Source organism: Ammospiza nelsoni, chromosome 19 (genome assembly GCF_027579445.1).
Source record: "Ammospiza nelsoni isolate bAmmNel1 chromosome 19, bAmmNel1.pri, whole genome shotgun sequence".
Taxonomy (NCBI): domain Eukaryota; kingdom Metazoa; phylum Chordata; class Aves; order Passeriformes; family Passerellidae; genus Ammospiza; species Ammospiza nelsoni.
In genome coordinates, this window is record NC_080651.1 from 5,124,209 (window position 1) to 5,143,549 (window position 19,341).

The 19,341-nt window shown below is 46.8% G+C and overlaps 1 protein-coding gene across 1 annotated transcript in view; it reads left to right on the forward strand.

Annotated features, from left to right (window-relative positions):
• Nucleotides 1–15,927, forward strand: part of LOC132082042 (myosin-13) — a 31,040-nt gene extending 15,113 nt beyond the window's left edge. Inside the window, exons 23-40 of the mRNA XM_059486096.1 lie at nt 436–581; nt 667–757; nt 1,514–1,903; nt 1,996–2,122; nt 2,506–2,624; nt 3,588–3,784; nt 4,262–4,445; nt 5,276–5,441; nt 6,192–6,316; nt 7,740–8,048; nt 8,138–8,341; nt 9,537–9,662; nt 10,725–10,895; nt 11,447–11,551; nt 11,626–11,721; nt 12,667–12,833; nt 15,369–15,578; nt 15,786–15,927. Coding sequence (XP_059342079.1) covers nt 436–581; nt 667–757; nt 1,514–1,903; nt 1,996–2,122; nt 2,506–2,624; nt 3,588–3,784; nt 4,262–4,445; nt 5,276–5,441; nt 6,192–6,316; nt 7,740–8,048; nt 8,138–8,341; nt 9,537–9,662; nt 10,725–10,895; nt 11,447–11,551; nt 11,626–11,721; nt 12,667–12,833; nt 15,369–15,578; nt 15,786–15,927 — 3,075 coding nt within the window. The remainder of the gene's footprint in view (nt 1–435; nt 582–666; nt 758–1,513; nt 1,904–1,995; nt 2,123–2,505; nt 2,625–3,587; nt 3,785–4,261; nt 4,446–5,275; nt 5,442–6,191; nt 6,317–7,739; nt 8,049–8,137; nt 8,342–9,536; nt 9,663–10,724; nt 10,896–11,446; nt 11,552–11,625; nt 11,722–12,666; nt 12,834–15,368; nt 15,579–15,785) is intronic.
• The last annotated feature ends 3,414 nt before the right edge of the window (nt 15,928–19,341 follow it).

The window sequence follows — 19,341 nt, forward strand, 5'->3', positions numbered from 1 at the left end:
ACTTTCATGTTAATCACAGGGCATTTCAGCACTGTAGACTTTTGTGATCTGATTTAACTCATTAGCTGAAACAGGAGACCTGTGACAGTTTGAGGTTGCTGCTGTTATTTATGTGCACATATACTACAGGAAGTTATAAATACTGGGAATTTGTGTATATTTAGCAGTCTATATGCTAGGAACTGCAGCTACTGGGAAAATTTAACTTCTGTTTTTTCAAAAACTGGTGTTTCAATATTTCATATGTGCACAGTCAAGTTGTCGACACCTCTCTCATGGTGAGAATGCAGCACACATGGAGATGTCCTGGTTATTGTCTGATTATTTTATTATTTTCTCTATTCATCAATTTCCAACTTAGTTAGATTTTTAAATCAAGCATAGTTACTTTAAAGTATAATTTATGTATGTCAGAGTATGTTTTATGTATTTTAGCTTGAAGCATCTCTGGAACAAGAGAAGAAGCTGCGAATGGACCTTGAGAGAGCAAAGAGAAAACTGGAGGGTGATTTGAAGATGTCTCAGGATTCCATAATGGATCTGGAAAATGATAAGCAACAAATGGATGAAAGGCTAAAAAAGTATTACACTGACTTATTGTACTCTGAATTCTGAAATTCATGTTTATCTTAACCACACTGAATTTGCCTTCTTGTTCTTTAATAGAAAGGATTTTGAAATTAGCCAGCTGCAAAGTAAAATTGAAGATGAGCAGGCTCAAAGTTCTCAGCTGCAAAAGAAAATTAAGGAGATTCAGGTAAAGTGAAGGAGGTATTAATAATTTTAGTGGCAAGCACAAGTTTCTTAGAATTAACTGGTATTTATTCTTAGACCATTTTACAAAAATATTATCCCTCACATGAATAAAACCATTAATATGGGACTCTGGGTGCTGTTCCCATCTCAGCACCCTATAGTAAAAGAAAAGAAGAAAGGATTTTATCAGAAGGCCAGCAAAGAAAGGAATGGTAATACAATCTTGTGACTGACCAGAGTCCCAATACAGCTGGACCTGTGATTGATCATCAAGTAGAAACAACTCACATGGACCAATCAAAGATGCACCTGCTGCATTCCACAGCAGCAGATAATTATTGTTTTTCTTTTCCTCTGAGGCTTCTCAGGAGAAAAAATCCTGGCAAAAAGATTTTTCATAAAATATGTCTGTGACAAATGACCAATCACGGTTCAGCTCTGTCAAGAGTCTGGAGAGGGTCACGAGTTTTCATGATCATTCTTTGTAGCATTCTGTCTGTATCCTTTCTCTATTCTTTAGTATAGTTTTAGTATAGCATTCTTTTATCTAATATAGTAACATAAAATATTAAATTAACCTTCTAAAAACATAGAGTTAGATTCATCATTCCTGATGAAAAATACCCCAAAAAATACCACAGTACTTCTCTTTAGAAAGAGAAGTATTAATGGATGTGAATGTTTCCTCTTTATTCCTTAGTGATAACTTTACATCTGTCCATCCTAAAGCCCTCTTTTAACCAATTAACTCTCATAGGCTCGGATAGAGGAACTGGAGGAGGAAATCGAGGCAGAGCGCGCGATCCGCGCCAAGTCTGAGAAGCAGAGAGTCGACCTGTCCAGGGAGCTGGAGGAGATCAGCGAGCGCCTGGAAGAAGCAGGAGGGGCCACAGCAGCTCAGGTGGAGATGAACAAGAAGCGTGAGGCAGAATTCCAGAAGATGCGCCGTGACCTGGAAGAGGCCACGCTGCAGCACGAAGCCACGGCTGCCGCCCTGCGCAAGAAGCACGCGGACAGCACAGCTGAGCTGGGCGAGCAGATCGACAACCTGCAACGCGTGAAGCAGAAGCTGGAGAAGGAGAAGAGTGAGCTGAAGATGGAGATTGATGACTTGGCCAGCAACGTGGAGTCTGTCTCCAAAGCCAAGGTTGCTGCATGGGAAGGAGTATTTGTCGTTGTCAGCGTTGTTCTTCTGAACAAATGGATGAACTGAGGGATTTGTTTCCTGCCTCTTTGCAGAGTAACCTGGAGAAGATGTGCCGAGCTCTTGAAGACCAGTTCAGTGAAGTCAGAGCCAAAGATGATGAACACGTGCGGCTCATTAATGATCTGAACACACAGAAAACACGCCTACAGACTGAGAATGGTAGGTCCCTTGATCAAATGTAATATTCCAGTGTCAGTCCACTGCCTGAATGCCCGTGTGTTTTGTAACATATTCATCACTCGGGGATCTGAACAAAACTCAGAAAGTAGAATCTCCTCCTGGTGGCAGTCATAGAAACCTGCCCAAGGAAACACAAAACCAAACCAGAAGCAGTGCTGACAGTCAAAATGATCATGTGAGCTTGTGGTCAGTTTGTCTTTTCTTTGATGTCAGCACAGCTTTTCCCATCAGTGGGAATGCAATGACTACTCTCCCTTCAATTTACTATGTTATATCTTGCAATCCCACATGGCTAGCTGCTCTCATAAATTCGTTTTATGTCTCATATCTCTGTGTAAAAAACAAAACCTTTCTCTCGTTAGGTGAACTTACTCGGCAGCTGGAGGAGAAGGAGGCCTTGATTTCTCAGTTAACTCGAGGCAAACATACTTTCACTCAGCAGACTGAAGAGCTGAAGAGACAACTAGAGGAAGAAAATAAGGTGATTTGCTTTAATTTGAATCAGCACAATATTTATTTTAAATTTATTTTAAAAGAAATGAGATTTCTCCTCAGAGAAGGGACATCAGAGTAGTGAAAATTTTGAACTTTGCCTTGGAATACAACACAGTGAGGAGACATTAAAAATTAAATAAGCAAGACAGTTTAAGCCCTTCTCATCATGTATTCTGAAGATCAAAAACATGAGAGAAGTGAAAGAAAGCAGCTCTGTGCCTATAGGCAAAGCAAACAGCAGCAGCCAAAAAAAAGAAAATAGAGCAGCAGTGCTTGCAATTTGTCTGTGGGTGGATTTGTTTTGCCTCTGCTTGAAACACCTGGTGCAGATGTGGTTGAAAGGTGTTATCACCCCAGACAAGATGGGCAAGTGTCACAGACATCTTTCATGAAAAATCCTTTTGCCAGGATTTTTTCTCCTGAGAAGCTGAGAGGCCTCAGAAACAGAATGTAAACAAAAATTAACTGCTGCTGTGGAATGCAACAGGTGGATCTGTGATTGGTCTCATGTGGTTGTTTTTACTTGATGACCAATCACAGCCCGGACATCTCGGACTCTCTGGTCAGTCACATGATTTTATTATCATTCTTTGCTAGCCTTCCAATGCCTCCTTTCTCTTTCTTAACACAGTTTTAGTATATCATTTTCTTTTAATATAATATATATAATAAAATTATAAATCAGCCTTCTGAAACATGGGGTCAAGATTCTCGTCTCTCCCCTCATCCTGGGGACCCTCAAACACCACCACAGACAAGCACCCCACCCTGTTTAACAACATCAAGCCTGAGACACATAATGCCTAATGTTATTCATTTTGCTCCTTCTGTTTCTCTAGCATCTGCAGCACATGGACAGGGAGATATGAATATTTTATCAGACTAGAGGAAAAATACCCAGTCACAAATTATTTACGTTCTGACGACTTGTTTCATTTTTACTGCCAAGGCCAAGAATGCCCTGGCCCATGCCCTGCAGTCCGCTCGCCACGACTGTGACTTGCTCCGGGAGCAATATGAGGAGGAGCAGGAGGCCAAGGGGGAGCTGCAGAGAGCCCTGTCCAAGGCCAACAGTGAAGTGGCCCAGTGGAGAACCAAATACGAGACGGACGCGATTCAGCGCACGGAGGAGCTCGAGGAGGCCAAGTATGTGGAGGAGTGGCTTGGAGCAAGTAGAAGGATATTTAAGCATAATGAAGGCAGAGCTGAAGGAAACCAGAATATATTTGTAGTGGAAATTTGAACAGCAGTGTGCTTGTTAATGTATTGGAAGTGAAAAGGGGGGTAAGTGGATATTTAAAGGAAAAGTAGGGGTGGAGGCTTAGGGGTGTCCACATAAAGGAGGATTCCAGTGCATTGAGTTAATCATAGTAGTTGAAAGAGCACATTCTTTACCCTTTCAGTATTGAAAGCATATTTTTGGTCCATCTCCACATTGGTACCGTTCTTATCCTCTCAATCTATGCACCACTTCAGACTGCTGTGCCACCCCCAGGCTCCTGGCACCACAGCATTATATATTGCTCTCTGTGCCCATCTTCCCCATTCCAAACTCCTTCCATGTCCATTTTCTGAGAAGGTCAGAATTTTCTTTTCCTCAGAGCTGAATGTCCCATCCTGCAGGAAGAAGCTGGCCCAGCGCCTGCAGGAATCAGAGGAGCAGATTGAGGCTGTCAATGCAAAGTGTGCTTCACTGGAGAAGACAAAGCAGAAGCTGCAGGGGGAAGTGGATGATCTCATGATTGATGTGGAGAGGTCGCATGCAGTCTGTGCAGCATTCGATAAAAAGCAGAGGAATTTTGATAAGGTTTGTTCAAAAGACCATGCCAGACCTAAACACCATTAGATATTTGATAGGACAAGACAAATTCTGAAATTATCAAAGTTCTGCACTCACATTAAAATAAACTGCATCTTGCCCAAAGCAAAATTATGGTAAGGACCCCATAGTGGGACATATGGCAAAGTCATTGTATAAGTAACCTCAGGTGACCACAGAAAATAATAAATCAGCCTTCTGATAATCTTAAAAACATGAAGTCTTCACAAGGGAGACTCGTCAAGCAGACTGAGTACTCACACGCAAGCTAAGAAGCCCCAGTGCTAGTCTGCCAGCCTCAGACTCATGGAAAGTTCCAGCCTTCAGTGCTCTTACTAACATTTAAAAGAATCTGCACTGTTGGACCAAGTGATGCTGCACAGCCCTGTGTCTTGGCATACCCTGTGTGAGTGAGAACACTGTGCTAAAAAAGGATCTTACAGCTCTGTGGTATCAAAGTGAGGAGAGAATTGGTAGAGAATGACCTTTCTTGGTGGGCTTGGTCCAGGACTGACTCCTGCAACACAACCCAGCCTCACACATCCTTATTCAGACCAAATACATTATGTTCAGGCTGGTGTCAAACCAAACTCCTTCCTGACAGCTTGGGGCATGCACTAGTGTTGGCTGAAGAGGCAAATTTAAGTAGATCTCACCAAAACAACCAGAGCATGCATCACAGGGAGTTATTGTCACAGGCAGAGAACAGTCCAAAGCAAAAGGCTGTTAAGATAGGCCAGGCCTCTTGCGTTCTTGTCTATAAAGGTGCAGAGAAGGAGTGTGTGTCAGAGTGGGTCATTCTCCTCCTGTCCCTCCAGATCCTGGCTGAATGGAAGCAGAAGTACCAGGAGAGCCAGACTGAGCTGGAGGCTGCCCAGAAGGAGTCGCGCTCCCTCAGCACCGAGATCTTCCGCATGAAGAACGCCTACGAGGAGATGCTCGACCAGGCCGAGACAGTCAGGAGGGAGAACAAGAACCTTCAGCGTGAGTTCATGTGTCTGTCACCTTGGATTCACTGTGAATTTCTGGACTGCCAGAGCTCTGCCTCTTCCCAGGGTTTTGTTCTTCATCATTTTCCCACAAAGGTGGTGACTTCCTTTCCTGTTCAGCTGATCATAAAGTCACCTGCAAGCACACACTTCCACCTCTACAACATCCTGCTCCCTCAGGATGTTCCCCCTTCTTCACACCATCATAATCCTCTGCAGGGATGAGGACCAAGTTAACTGAATAGACAGAAATTATGATGATACTCAGTTTTTTTTCAGATTGCTTCACTCACCCACTGCTTCTAGAAAAAATCAGTCTGTCTCCTGATTATTGGAGGACCATGCAGCTGTGCCACAATGGGTTGGCATTTAATAAGCAAACTAATTATAGAAAGGAAATACAACTCAGATCCTTTTTGTGAACTGAGTGATCACTGGGAATTATCTGAGCATAAAGAGATCAATCAAACATGACTGTCTCTGGAGATGTAATTTCACTACCCAGAGGAAGCTGACATTGTTTTCTGAGCTCACTCAGTTGGTCCCTCTCATTTTCAAATTGCACACTGAGCTGGGATGTGCAGGTTATCAGAAATAAAGATTGCACATAAGATGTATTATTTTTCTCACTGTTACATCCCTTTACACCAGAGTCTCTTTTGTCATTCCCACTGCCAAAGAGCAATTGCAGGTGCCACTGATCACACTGTCTGAGAGGAGCTGAGTATGTGTTTTCTGGTTGCAGAGGAAATTTCTGACCTGACTGAACAGATTGCTGAGTCTGGAAAAGCAAATCATGGGCTGGAGAAAGCAAAGAAGCAAATTGAGCAAGAAAAGTGTGACCTACAAGCAGCATTAGAAGAAGCAGAGGCAAGTGTCCTCAGTCAGGGGCCTGCTTTTAAAGAAATTGTGAACAGAGAAAATTTGGGGATGTATTTTATATTCCTGCTTATCCTGAAACTGTCCCAGAATTGCAGTAAGCAGCACAGACAGACCAAAAAGCACAGGGGCTGCTCCCCTGCCATACTAAAGAGGCATTCCTTGTTGTGCTATCATGCACAAAACCCCTTCGGGCCCTGGCTAAAATTGAGCTCATTTGGCACCATTTATGTGCATTTGCTTCCATGAAAGGCTGTAGAAAAGTCTCTGAAATTTAAAAACTCCTAACAGTTTTGTTTCTAGCCTTCTGCTCTGTATCTTCCCTGACTGCCTCTTGGAAAAGATCTGTATGACCACATCTGATACTCCACAAAATATCTTTGTGAGCACAGAATTAGCTTGTACAGGATCCCTAGAAGTCTTTAGTCAACTTCCTGGTCAAAGAACTCAAATCCTTATCTAATTGGTTTTTATAATTTTCAAGGATGGAGATTTCAGGCTATTGCTGGACAACATTTTCCAGTACAACATCATTCTCAGGGTTAAAGATTTTTACCCCTGTATGCAGCCAGGATTTCCCTTGTATTGACTTTTAACAGACCTTTTGTCTTTTTGCCGTTTACCACCAAGAAGAGCTTCACTTGATTTTCTCTTTAACTCCTCTTAGGCAGGAAAAGAAGAATAAATCAATCTTTAGATCTCACTAAATGGGTGGGCAGTAGGAGCAAGAGTTATTGTGGTCATGTAATCCATCTACTCCAATTTATGCATCTAAATATAATCAGTCTAATCCTGAATTAATCAACATTGGCTTATTCTAGAAACCAAAAGGAGAGTCAGGCACCTCTGGAAAATATGTTCTAAAAAAGGATGCCAGGGCTGCATCAGCTGTTTTATTCTCTGCATGTGCTTACTTCTGTCCAGTGGGTGGAAAGACCCAGCCTCAGGATTTTCACTGCTACTACAACTGAAGCTGGATGGCACCAGAGGGAATGGAATGAGTTCCAGAGGGAAAGGTTGTGTGAAAAGGCAAATTGGCCACACAGTCACTGGGATGGGACAAGGCAGAAATCAGCATGGAGATGTAAGAGAAGGCAAGCTGCTTCTGAGCAGGAGGCTTGGCTGTCCTATTTTATATTTCCTCATGATCTGTTGTCTCTCCAGTATCACCACAGCCTTCAGTGCCCAGACCTTGTGGTGTCTGAAGCATTTTCCTAAGGAATATTATTCCTAAATTACCATTGAATATCCAGCTGGGGTACAGTGAGTATGGAATAGGAGTCAGATTTTTCAGTGCTTGGTCTTTAAAGGTCCATGTTAGGGTCCTTCCTGCTGCAAAGGGTCACATTTCTGCATGGGCATTTCCCAGCAATGGACACTACAGAAACAAATTGTAATATTTCAACCCTCACAGGGCTCTTTAGAGCATGAAGAGGGGAAAATCTTACGTGTTCAGCTGGAGCTGAACCAGGTGAAGTCAGACGTTGACAGAAGGACTGCAGAGAAAGATGAGGAGATTCAACAGCTGAAGAGGAATCACCAGAGGGTATTAGAGTCCATGCAAACCATGCTGGACGCCGAGGTCAGGAGCAGAAATGATGCTCTGAGGCTGAAAAAGAAGATGGAAGGAGACCTGAACGACATGGAAATCCAGCTGAGCCATGCCAACTGTCAGGTAGCAGAGACACAGAAGCACCTCAAAGCTCTGCAAGGGCAGCTCAAGGTAGGCACCACAAGGCTGCTGCCCCCTGAGTCTTTCCCATTGCCTCTGCTTGCCTCTGGGTCTCACATTTGGTGCTCTCACCTTTCAAGGACTCCCAGCTCCATTTAGACGATGCCCTGAGGGAGAATGATGACCTGAAGGAGCAGCTGGCTATAGTGGAGCGCAGGAATGGTCTGATGACAACTGAGATGGAGGAGATGAGAGCTGCCATGGAGCAGACGGAGCGAGCCCGTAAGGTGTCAGAGCAGGAGCTCACAGACGCCAGCGAGAGGGTGCAGCTGCTGCACTCACAGGTATTTGGCACCTCCTGGCACCACAGGAGATTTCTATAGGCCTGTGGGAATGGCACGAACACAAACTCACAAATGGGAGTGGCACAAACACACTCACCTGCTGTGTGAGTCTCAGAGAGTAGTTGATAATTGCAGCCCCGAGATGTGCAGGGCGTCTCTGTTTCGGCCCGCGCATCCAAAGAAGGAGTCAGAGCTCTTCAGTTTTTCGGTCTTGAAGTTGTTTATTAATTTTTATCTATAAAATTTTCCTTCTGCCCAGCCGAGGTCTGCTCAGCAGGGCAGCCAAAGGCGCTCTGTGTTGTCCTTCTATACTACAAACTACGTATAACATATTTACACTTAATTCCCAATACCCATCACCTATGTTAGACAGTGCACTTCTACTCTAAACCAATCCCAAAGTGCCAACTGCAGAAAATGGAGAAGAAGAAGAAGAAGAAGAAGAAGAAGAAGAAGAAGAAGAAGAAGAAGAAAAAGAAGAAGAAGAAGAAGAAGAAGAAAAAGAAGAAGAAGAAGAAGAAGAAGAAGAAGAAGAAGAAGAAGAAGAAGAAGAAGAAGAAGAAGAAGAAGAAGAAGAAGAAGAAGAAGAAGAAGAAAGGCTGGACACACCCAAGTTCCTCCATCTTGTCCCCATAACCCCCCTACAAAAAATCCTAAAATCTACATTTTCACCCTGTGATAATTTTATTATTATACTATTTAAACCTGTGTGACTTTCAGGTCCTCATACAAACTGTTAACTTGCTCCAGGGGTCATAATCAAATCCCCAGGTGCTCTGGGCTGTGTGCCAGGGTCTCTGTGCCCCCCGGCGGGGTCCTCGGCAACTCTGGACACCCAGAGGGATGTACTGAGTTCTGAAATGTGGAACAGTGGGAGCTGGAGGATGAGGTGGGGCTGGATCAGCTGGGGCAGGGACCAGCAGGTGCCTGGCAGGGCTCCCAACCCCACTCTGGGCTCCCTGGCTCAGGGGGCACCAGAAATGCAGCCCCTGTATGAACCATGCTCACGTGGCTCTCTGCTTCTGATTCCCTCAAATGTGGAATGCACAGGGACTAGGATCAATTAAATATTGTGGAATGCACAGGGACTAGGATCAATTAAATATTCTAGGACTCTGAATTTTTAGGCAGCAGCTCATCCCACACTAATTAGTAAAGAGGGAGGGAATGACCTGTCTGCTGATTGCCCCAACAGAACACGAGCCTCATCAACACCAAGAAGAGACTGGAAGTGGACATAACTCACTTACAGACTGAAGTTGAAGACAGCATTCAGGAAGCCAGGAATGCAGAGGAGAAAGCAAAGAAAGCAATCACAGATGTGAGTCCTCTTGCTCTTCCATTTTGTGCTACCACAGTTACTTTTCCACTCTAGAAAGGCAGCAGTCAGATGCAGGAGATCCAATTCTTCAGCAGAAAATATCTGTGACACACAGTCCCTGCCTCATGCAGACCTTGCCCTACCAGGGGTCACAGAAGACCCCTCCAGAAAGGGTCCTCATGTCCTACTAGCTGTCTGTATTGAAGAGGAATTCTCTCTCCCCTTCCCCATACCCATTCACTTTTGCTTCCAGAGTAAATGTAGTAGGCAGAACAGATGGTGGCAAAATTGTAATAGAAAAAGAGTAGTTTGAAACAAAGGCCTGTTCAGACACAGCACAGAAAAGCAGAAATTAAGAATAAAATCATACACAATTCTATACAAATGCTAGATGTAAGAAAGAAAAAGAGAGAATATAAATAGTTCATTTAAATGAGGCTACAGGTTCCACGTTATCAGAAATAACAGCACCTGGGACCATCTAGGAAAGGTATAGGAAAATTAAACTGAGAAGAATGGTGACACTATTGCATTAAGCCCTGGTGCACCAGGGTTTGGTCCTGCCTGCCCACCAGCAGCAGTGCTGCAGGATCCCTGACTTCTCTGCTGGGCCACATCTATCAACCCAGCTTCTGAGCACCTCAGCAGGCAAAAACTTTTCACTGCAGTTTGAGGTACTCAGGGTCATCTCACTGGCAAAAATTGCTTAGATGTCTGACTCTGGCAAATTTCAGATAGCCAGACACTCAAAGTCATGAGGAAGCCCAGAGATGCAGGGTGCTAGCTGGTAACACCTCAATTTTGACTGACTTAAAACGTAGAACATTGGTACCAACGCATTTGCACGCCTTGATTATTTTTTTCTTTGTGTCAACCCTGTCTGTTTTCTGAGGTGAAGCAGTTTTAGAAACACAGACTTTGAGAAAGAGTGATCCTGTTTGTCGCAGCCATGGGCACTGAGAATGCGCAGAGTCCCTCACCAGTGTGAGGCTGGGGGTTTTTCTCATGCACCCAGAACTGCTGGGATGGAAATATTTGTAACACAACTGTGACCACAACCAGGCGGCCATGATGGCAGAAGAGCTGAAGAAGGAGCAGGACACCAGTGCCCACCTGGAGAGGATGAAGAAGAACCTGGAACAGACAGTGAAGGACCTGCAGCTTCGTCTGGATGAGGCCGAGCAGCTGGCACTGAAGGGAGGGAAGAAACAACTCCAGAAGCTGGAGGCCAGGGTATGGTGAAGATTTGGGTAGATTAAGGTGAAGTTTCTAACTGGGCCCTTCGTTGGTGGAACCTCTTGGGAGGGTGGAAACAGGGAGAGCCCCAGGTATCCCCAGCAGGTTTGGTGAGAGCTGTGATAGATATGCCACCTTACATCTCTAGTTCAATGCCTGTGGAAGCTGGACAAGTGGAAAAGGAATAGACAGCAGCCAGGTTTCCATGCTGTCCCCAAACAGTATTTGCCACTGCCACTCCCAAAGATAACAAATGAAAGACAAAAAATAAAACAGATTTTTCCTATTTACCTGGTGAACATTCATAGAACCCACCCTCACCTGTGTCCATTTACTCCTCTCTGACAGATTTAAGCCTGATTTTCACTACAAATTCTCTAGGTATGCACAGCTGAGTTCCTTTTATAAACAACTATTGGTTCACACACTTTGTCATCACCAACATAACACAGGGAGCATATTTTAGCTAATCTAGACCCAAGAAGCAGCTGCAGGGCAGCAGGATCAGCAGCCATTCTTGCCATCTTCACCATGATCCTGTGTTCCAGATTCACGAGTTGGAAAATGAGCTTCACTCTGAGCAGAAACGAGGAATAGAATCCCTGAAAGGAGCTCGCAAGTACGAACGGAGGCTGAAGGAGCTCACCTACCAGGTACATCCTCCCCCCTGCCACGTGGGCCACCTCAGTTCAGCTGCCAAGGCTGACTCCTTTTTCACTTCCTACAGTCTGAAGAAGATAAGAAAAATATTCTTCGGCTCCAGGACTTGGTGGACAAGCTGCAGTTGAAAGTGAAAGCCTACAAGAAACAGGCTGAGGAAGCTGTGAGTGGAGGACTCTTTTCAATGGGGCCTGGGTGGAGATTTCTGAAAGCTGGGATCCCTAGATCATTAAATTATTGAATACTGAATTTGACAGGGCAGCGAAGGCCACACTGCCTTTGAATATTCTTAATTATGGCTCACAGCAGAGCGGGTGTAGCTGTAGTTCTCCTGGAACTGGTGCACTTTTGGAGCTGCACAAGCCAATTTTCCCACCTGGAACAGAGTGGGGTAATTGTTCTGCCACCCAGGTGGACATGCTGTGGGTGATACTGGATATAAACACAGAGTACTGGCAATGAGGCCAGCACAGGTGTCAGTGGTGGCAGGGTATCACTGCCTGGGGTCTCTGTACAAATCACCAATGGGACAGGACTGCTGGGAATGTGCCTTGAGCTGTTTCATTTTCCAGCATCGCTCTCATTACATGGGTATGACAATGGGAAGATGCCACCAGCTCACATCCCAGCCAGCAGACTAAGAACTTAATGTTACAACTTACTTTAAAGGTTTTTTGACCAATCACACAAAGCAAAAGCACATTGACAGTAGTTCTATCCAACCACCATAAGCACAGGTACCTCTGGTTAAACAATGCTTGCTTATTTCAAATACAATACCTGCTTGTGAGCCTTAAAACACAATGCACAGAGCTCCATTATTAAGCTTAGAAATTCCTATTATCTCACTAGATAAACTTTTCTGCAGCTTAGGGAGTTAATACACAGACCATTGTTCTATTTGTCCTTACTTTTCTACTTATATAATTTTTCTGCTGACCAATCTCATGGCTACTGCTTAGCTCTAACCACAGTTCTGCTGTCTCTGAGGCCTGCCTTTTGCAGCTTTCCCAAAACCCTCTGATTTTATGGATTCCCACAGTTCCCCCTCTCTGGGGATTCCCACAGCAGGGCAGTGACATTTGTGCCAATGCTGTCTGATTTTCAGGAGGAGCAGGCAAACCTCAATCTCTCGCGGTGCCGCAAGGCGCAGCACGAGCTGGAGGAGGCGAAGGAACGAGCTGACATTGCTGAAGGGCAGGTGAACAAGCTGAGAGCCAAAAGCAGGGACATGGAAGGCCAGGTGAGTTGGAGGCTGCAGAGAAGGACCTTCTTGTGCTGGTGGTCACTGCTCAAACGGCCACAGCTGCATTCTTCCCACTCTTTTACTGGAGTGTCCTCATAAAGAAAGGCCAGGAATTGTCACTGTCTTGGTTTGGAAAGATAGGTGTCTGCTAAGGAAGGCAGGAGCTTCCCCTGAAATGGAAAATGTAAACCCCTTCCCTCCAAATTGCTATAAATTTGAAATTAGGGGCTCTCAGGCGAAAATATGGGAGTAGGAATAACAGTTCTTTATTAGGGAAGGAAATAAAAGGATAAAATAAAGAATGCAGTAACCAAACCAACACTGCCAGAGTCAGAACCCAGCCTGACACCCTGTGGGTCAGGGTGTTCGCAGCAGTCCCACTGGAATTGTGGCTCAGCCCTCCTGCAGTGTGAGGGCTGGTTCTGCTGGAGCAGGGATCCTGTAGAGAAGGATGTATTCTTCCTCTGAAGATCCAGGGGCAGAAGCAGATGCTGCTTCTCTGGGGAATGCAGTGGAGAAGCCGTGCTGGTGTTCCAGAATCTCCAGATTCTATCCAGGTAGGAATGCTTGGCTCCTCCCTCTGGGCTCACATCTCCCAATGGGATGCTGCAGTTCTTATCAGCCATGCAGTGACATTCAATAGCTGTTATCAGCAGATGTCTGCCCTGAGAGAGGATTGGGTGTGGAAGAGATAAGGAAAACTGCCCAGTGAGCAGAAGACAGCTGCCATACAGATGCCATACAAATAGAATACATCTTGTCTTGCAATCTGGGACAGTCACTTACTCAAAGCCACTGCATTTTGCAAGTTCTTTTGGAATCAGACCAGATACAATCAACCCTAAGAATCCAGGTCTTTCAGCACAATTGGGAGATATTACTTCTTCATTACAAAATGGCAGAACAATTGCAACAGCCACAGACTTGAAACAAGACCACAAATAACTCAGTTGCTCCAGTACCCTCTACATTATTTTCCTTTTTCTGTACTTAGAAATCAGAGAAATGAGGTTCCTGACCTGAGCTGCGGCAGGCTCCCTCCTGATAAAGACTTCTGTGGATCCAGCAGATATCCATTACTTTCTTCAAGTAACCCGGTGTGCTTGTGTGTAACTGATATATTTAGCCAGCCTTAAGGTGAAGCTGTGAGAAATCTTATATATATATATATATATATATATATATATGTATACTTATATATATATATATAAAATAAACCTGGGTGATGCTTTAGTGACTATATGGACTGTTGATTCACTATGAGATTGACAAGTATCTTTCTGTGCATCTCTGTGTGTCCATGTGTCCCTGTGTCTGTCCGTTTGTGTCTGTCTGTCCTTGTCTGTCTGTGTCTCAGCATCCGTGCCCGTATCCCAGTCTGTCTGTTCCTGTCTGTGTGTCCCTGCCTCACAGTCTGTCTGTCCATGTCTGTCTGTCCATGTCCTCGTGTCCAACTGTCCGTGTCTGTCAGTCTGTCTGTGTCTGTCTCAGTCTCTCTGTGTGTGTGTCTGTGTCCGTGTGTCCATGTGTCCATGTGTCCTTCTGATGTGTGTCCATGTGATGTGTCCATGCGTCCCTTTGATGTCTGTGTATGCCTCTGTCCGTGTGTCTGTCTCACTGTGTCCATCTGTCCCTCTGTTTCCATGTGTACGTGTGTCTGTTTCCCGCTGTCTCTGTGTCTTTATGTGTGTCCCTCTGTGTCCATGTGTCTGTGTCCATGTGCCCGTGTGTCCGTCCGTGTGTCCATGTGTCCATGTCCCGCTGTCCGCGTGTCCTTCTGTGTGTCCCTCTGTGTCCGTGTGTCCATGTATCCGTGTGTCCGTGTCCCGCTGTCCGTGTGTCCTTCTGTCCGTGTGTCTGTGTGTCTCTGTCCGTGTCCCGCTGTCCGTGTGTCCTTCTGTCCACGCGTCCGTGTGTCCCTCTGTGTCCGTGTGTCCTTCTGTCCGTGTGTCCGTCTGTGTGTTCCTATGCGTCCGTGTGTCCATGTGTCCGTGTCCCGCTGTCCGTGTGCCCTTCTGTCCGTGTGTCCGTGTCCGTGTGTCTGTCTGTCCGTGTCCCTCTTGTCCCTCTGCGCGCTCCGTGCCCGCGGGCGGGCGGGAGCGCTGCCAGGCGCAGCTGCGCCGGTGCGGCGCGAGGGGGCGCTGTGGAACCGCCGGCCCGCGGGGGGTGCGGGGTCCGGGGGAATACGGGGGGTACGGGGGGTACGGGGTGTGCAGGGTGCCGGGGGGTACAGGGTTTACGGGGGGTACGGGGTGTGCAGGGTGCCGGGGGGTACAGGGTTTACGGGGGGTACGGGGTGTGCAGGGTGCCGGGGGGTACAGGGTTTACGGGGGGTACGGGGTGTGCAGGGGTCCGGGGGGTACAGGGTTTACGGGGGGTACGGGGTGTGCAGGGGTCCGGGGGGTACAGGGTTTACGGGGGGTACGGGGTGTGCAGGGAGGTACAGGGTTTACGGGGGGTACGGGGTGTGCAGGGGGGTACAGGGTTTACGGGGTGCAGGGGATTGGGATGTGCGGGGGGTACAGGGGACCGGGGTGTGCGGACTGAGCGGTTCTGTTTCCAAGAGGTGCGGCGTGCAGGGTGTGGGGTGTGTGCGGGGTGTGGGGGATCGGGGTGTGCGAGGGGTACCGGGGCTACAGGGGGTGCGGAGGGTACAGGGTGTGCGAGGGGTACAGGGTGTGCAGAGGCTACACGGTGTGCGGGGTGCAGGGGATACAGGATGTGCGGACTGAGGGGTTCGGGTTGTGTGTACTGAAGGGTTCGGGGTGCAAGAGGTGCGGTGTGCAGGGTGCGGGTGTGTGCGGGGTGTGGGGGATCGGGGTGTGCGGGGGGTACAGGATGTGCGGACTGAGGGGTTCGGGCTGTGCGGACTGAGGGGTTCGGTGTGCAAGAGGTGCGGTGTGCAGGGTGCGGGGGATGCGAGGTGCGGTTCGTGCGGGATGCCCCAGACACGCGGTTGCTGAGCCGCTCTTGTCCCCGAGAGGACAGAGCATCCCCGCCGTGCTGGGAGCGCACCGCCAGCCCCAGGGGCTCCCCGTGGCGTCTGAGACGCTCCTGCACCGGGACAGGATCCCACGCTGCCGGCAGGTGCGCCAGGGTAGTGCCAGGGAAGTGCCAGGGTAGTGCCAGGGCACAGGCCGTGCTGGCTCCTGGCCGTGCTCATGCTGGGCTGTGCCCCGTGGCTGGGCTCAGCCCGGTGGCCCAAGTGACAGCCACAGCAGCAGTGGCTCTGGCTGCTCTCCTCACTCCCAGTGCTGTCTCCAGGCACCAGTGCCATCACCCACACCTGCTGGTCACCCCAGCCAAGGCTCCTGCCTCCTCCCATGCACATCCAGCACTCTGTGTCCCTTCCTCTCATGACATTCCTTTCTCTTCTTCCGTGTATTTATCTGTTAAATTGCTGCCATACGTTGTTTTCCATTTAGATTTCTGTCGTCTTCTGTCCTGTGTTTTATACCCTGTCATCACAGCTGGCTGTCACCCATGCCTCCTGACTGGCCATTCATCCTCTCATCCACATTTGGGCTCCTTTGTGCCAGTCAGAACTCCCTGGCACGTTGTTTGCTGCTGCCCCTTGGACAGGGCCCTGCCATCAAGCAATGATCTGTTTGTCAAGCTGACAAAAATCATCTCATTGTTTCATTCCCCAGCTCCATGGCTACCTGACATCTGTGCAAACCCAGGGCAGCACAGGGAATATTTCTGAGTCTGCTCTGAGGTGCCCTGACCCCCAGGGCAGCACTGACTTTGACCCTCATTCATGGAGAAAGTTTCCCAGACTTCAAGATAGACTGGAATCCACAAAATTGTGAAATAGATTATAGAGAGCAGTGTAAGTGTATCACTGAGTGAGAAATTGAGGCTTTTGGATTTTTAGTGTGTTGTGGATGGAAGCAAGATGGAGGGCACAGGGTGTCACCCTGGGTTTCTTCTTCATGCTTCTCCTTCCTTCTTCTCCATGGGTTTGGGAGGCATTTTGTAGTTGGGTGGAAAAATCCATATTGCAGCTCCTTGAGATCAGTTTTTGGGTTAAAAGTGAAAATAATCCAGGTGTCACTTCTTAATTGGATAGTTTAATCTTAAAAGACCTGGTACCAAGAGATTGTTGGCCATTTTGTGCCTTCTAATGTAGAGCTGCCAAACTCATGTTTGTGAGACTGTTTTACTGATAAGAAATAATAAACACCTGAGTCTGAACATGAATTACTGTCTCAAGTGCCTTCAATACAGACCCAGAGACACCCACAACTGGTTCCAGCCATCCCCAGCTCTGGCTGGCCCATCCTGCAGTGTGGCAGGAGCTGCTGTCAGAGATGCTCAGCCTGCTCACAAACAGCATTCCCTGTGTCCATCCTGGGGTGGATGGGTGTGCTCAGCTCACAAACAGCATTCCCTGTGTCCAGCCCCGGGTGCAGGTCCTGCCCTCGCCGTCTCACATGACACACACACGATGATGATGCTCTCACAGCACAGCTGGGCACGTTAGCACTGCCTCTGCCCTGGCCAACAAACACTGCTGTGATAAGCACAGGGCTGGCTGGCAAATCAGCAGATTATCAGGGTTTAGCCTTTTGTTAAACACAAACCTTGTGCATAAAGGAAGAAAAAACTGCAGGAAGGAGAAACAGCTCCTGCATGGGGGTTTGGTTCTGCAGGAGTGTTCTTGGGGCTATTTTTTGCTCTGCTGTGATGAAGGCTGAAAACATATTTATAAAGCCTTTGTCTGAGTAATGCTTTGCATTCCCAGAAGTTTCCTGATGTGCTTCGTAGTCCTCATAAGACTTCCAGAGCCCTCTGAGTCCTTTGCTTGTCCCTCAAAAAAAATGTGGAAAGCTGGAAAGAAGTTGAAATGAGATAACTGCTAAGTTTATAAAATGAACTTTATTTATTTCTTTAAGAACAAGTAATGTACTATTTTTCATTTAGTCAAACCGGAAGTGACACGAAATATAAATATCTCCTCTACTAGGAAATTAAAAAAGGACTCTTTATTTTAGAACAGTAACAAAGTAGCTGATTAAGGGAGATGGAGCTGTGTCCCATATCAATGTATCCAAAGGATAATTCTTGCTAGTTTGCCTGGATAATTCTTGCAACTTTGCCTATCTGCAAAGGAGGGTTTTTAATCAAAGGGAGGATTAAAATGCTGATTTAAAACCACACCATGCACACACGGAGCTCATCCCCTCTAGGCATGGTGCCTGCTCCTCCTTTGAGGTCCTGGGGGAATGGAGAGAAGTGGGATTCATTCCAGGGCCCTACAAGATTCTCTTTCAGGCCTGTAGGAAAAGAGTAACTCGTGCTGAGAGTTAACAGCCCCTTGCTTAAATCTGTGACTGACATAAGAACTTTCTGCAGAAAACCCCAATTTTCAGGTTGAAATGCTGCTCCCATGTGCCACTCTTGATCTGTACTTGTATTAGCATCAGCACAAGAGGACTCAGGGTTTGACCCTTTCCAAGCCCATGATAAATTTGGTTTAATTCACCTCATATATTTACTCTGTGATAAATACAACCTCTTTATCTTTTCAACCTGTGACAAAACAACTCCATGCATTAGGACAGAGTGGAGACTGACTGCAGAGTGCAGCCCTGCAGTAAAGGCCTTGGGATTCTGGTGGAAAACAAGCTGGACCTGTGTCAGCAGCACTCCCCTGCAGCAGCAACACCCACCAGTCACGGGACTGCATCAGCAAGTGGTCAGCAAGTGCAGGGATGTGGTCACTCCCTCTGCCTGCCTCGGGGCAGGCTGCTTCTGCAGCACCCTGTGCAGCTCTCACACACACACAGCCCATGGTGAGGGGGATGCTGACACGCTGGAGAGGCTCCAGCACAGCCCCGGGACCAGCAGGAGTCTGTGCTGGGTGAGGAGAGGAGGTGGGAATTTAGGGAAGGCTGGGGGATTGCACTGCAGAGATGCTGCTGCAAGGAGGGGATAAAATTCCAACACATCCAAGCTTTTCCTGCAAGTGCACAGTGAAAGGACAAGAGGCAATGGGCTCATGTTGCCAGCCAGAAAAATCCTTTCCCAACAAAGGGAGCACCTCATTTACCAGGAGAGTGCTGCAGCCTTGGGACAGGCTGCCCAAGGAGGTTTTAGAATCTCCATGGGATTTCCAGGATACATGTGGTCAAGACCCTGGAGTGACTTTAGCCAGCTTGGAAGTTAGCCCTGCTTGGAGCAGGAGATGGGATTTCAATGCACATTCTTCACGGACCCAGCTGAACTCACTAACCTAGCAGGAAGGAAGTTGCACTCTGCAGCTTGAGGACTGATCAATTCACTGGAAAGGTCGAGAAGCACAGACCTGATACCTAGAGAAACTTCAAAATCTGAGAATAAAATTACTAATTAAATTCTAGTCCAATTGAAAACTTGTGTTTATTGTGTTTATTTTGTTGTATGTATGGTTTACACACCTGGAATTTCCTTATAATTACATTATGAAGATATGTCCATTTGTTTTAAACTTTCTTGATCATTTTAATTTTCGTTCCTCAGACAGTTTCCTTTCTGCAATATAAGAACCCTGCA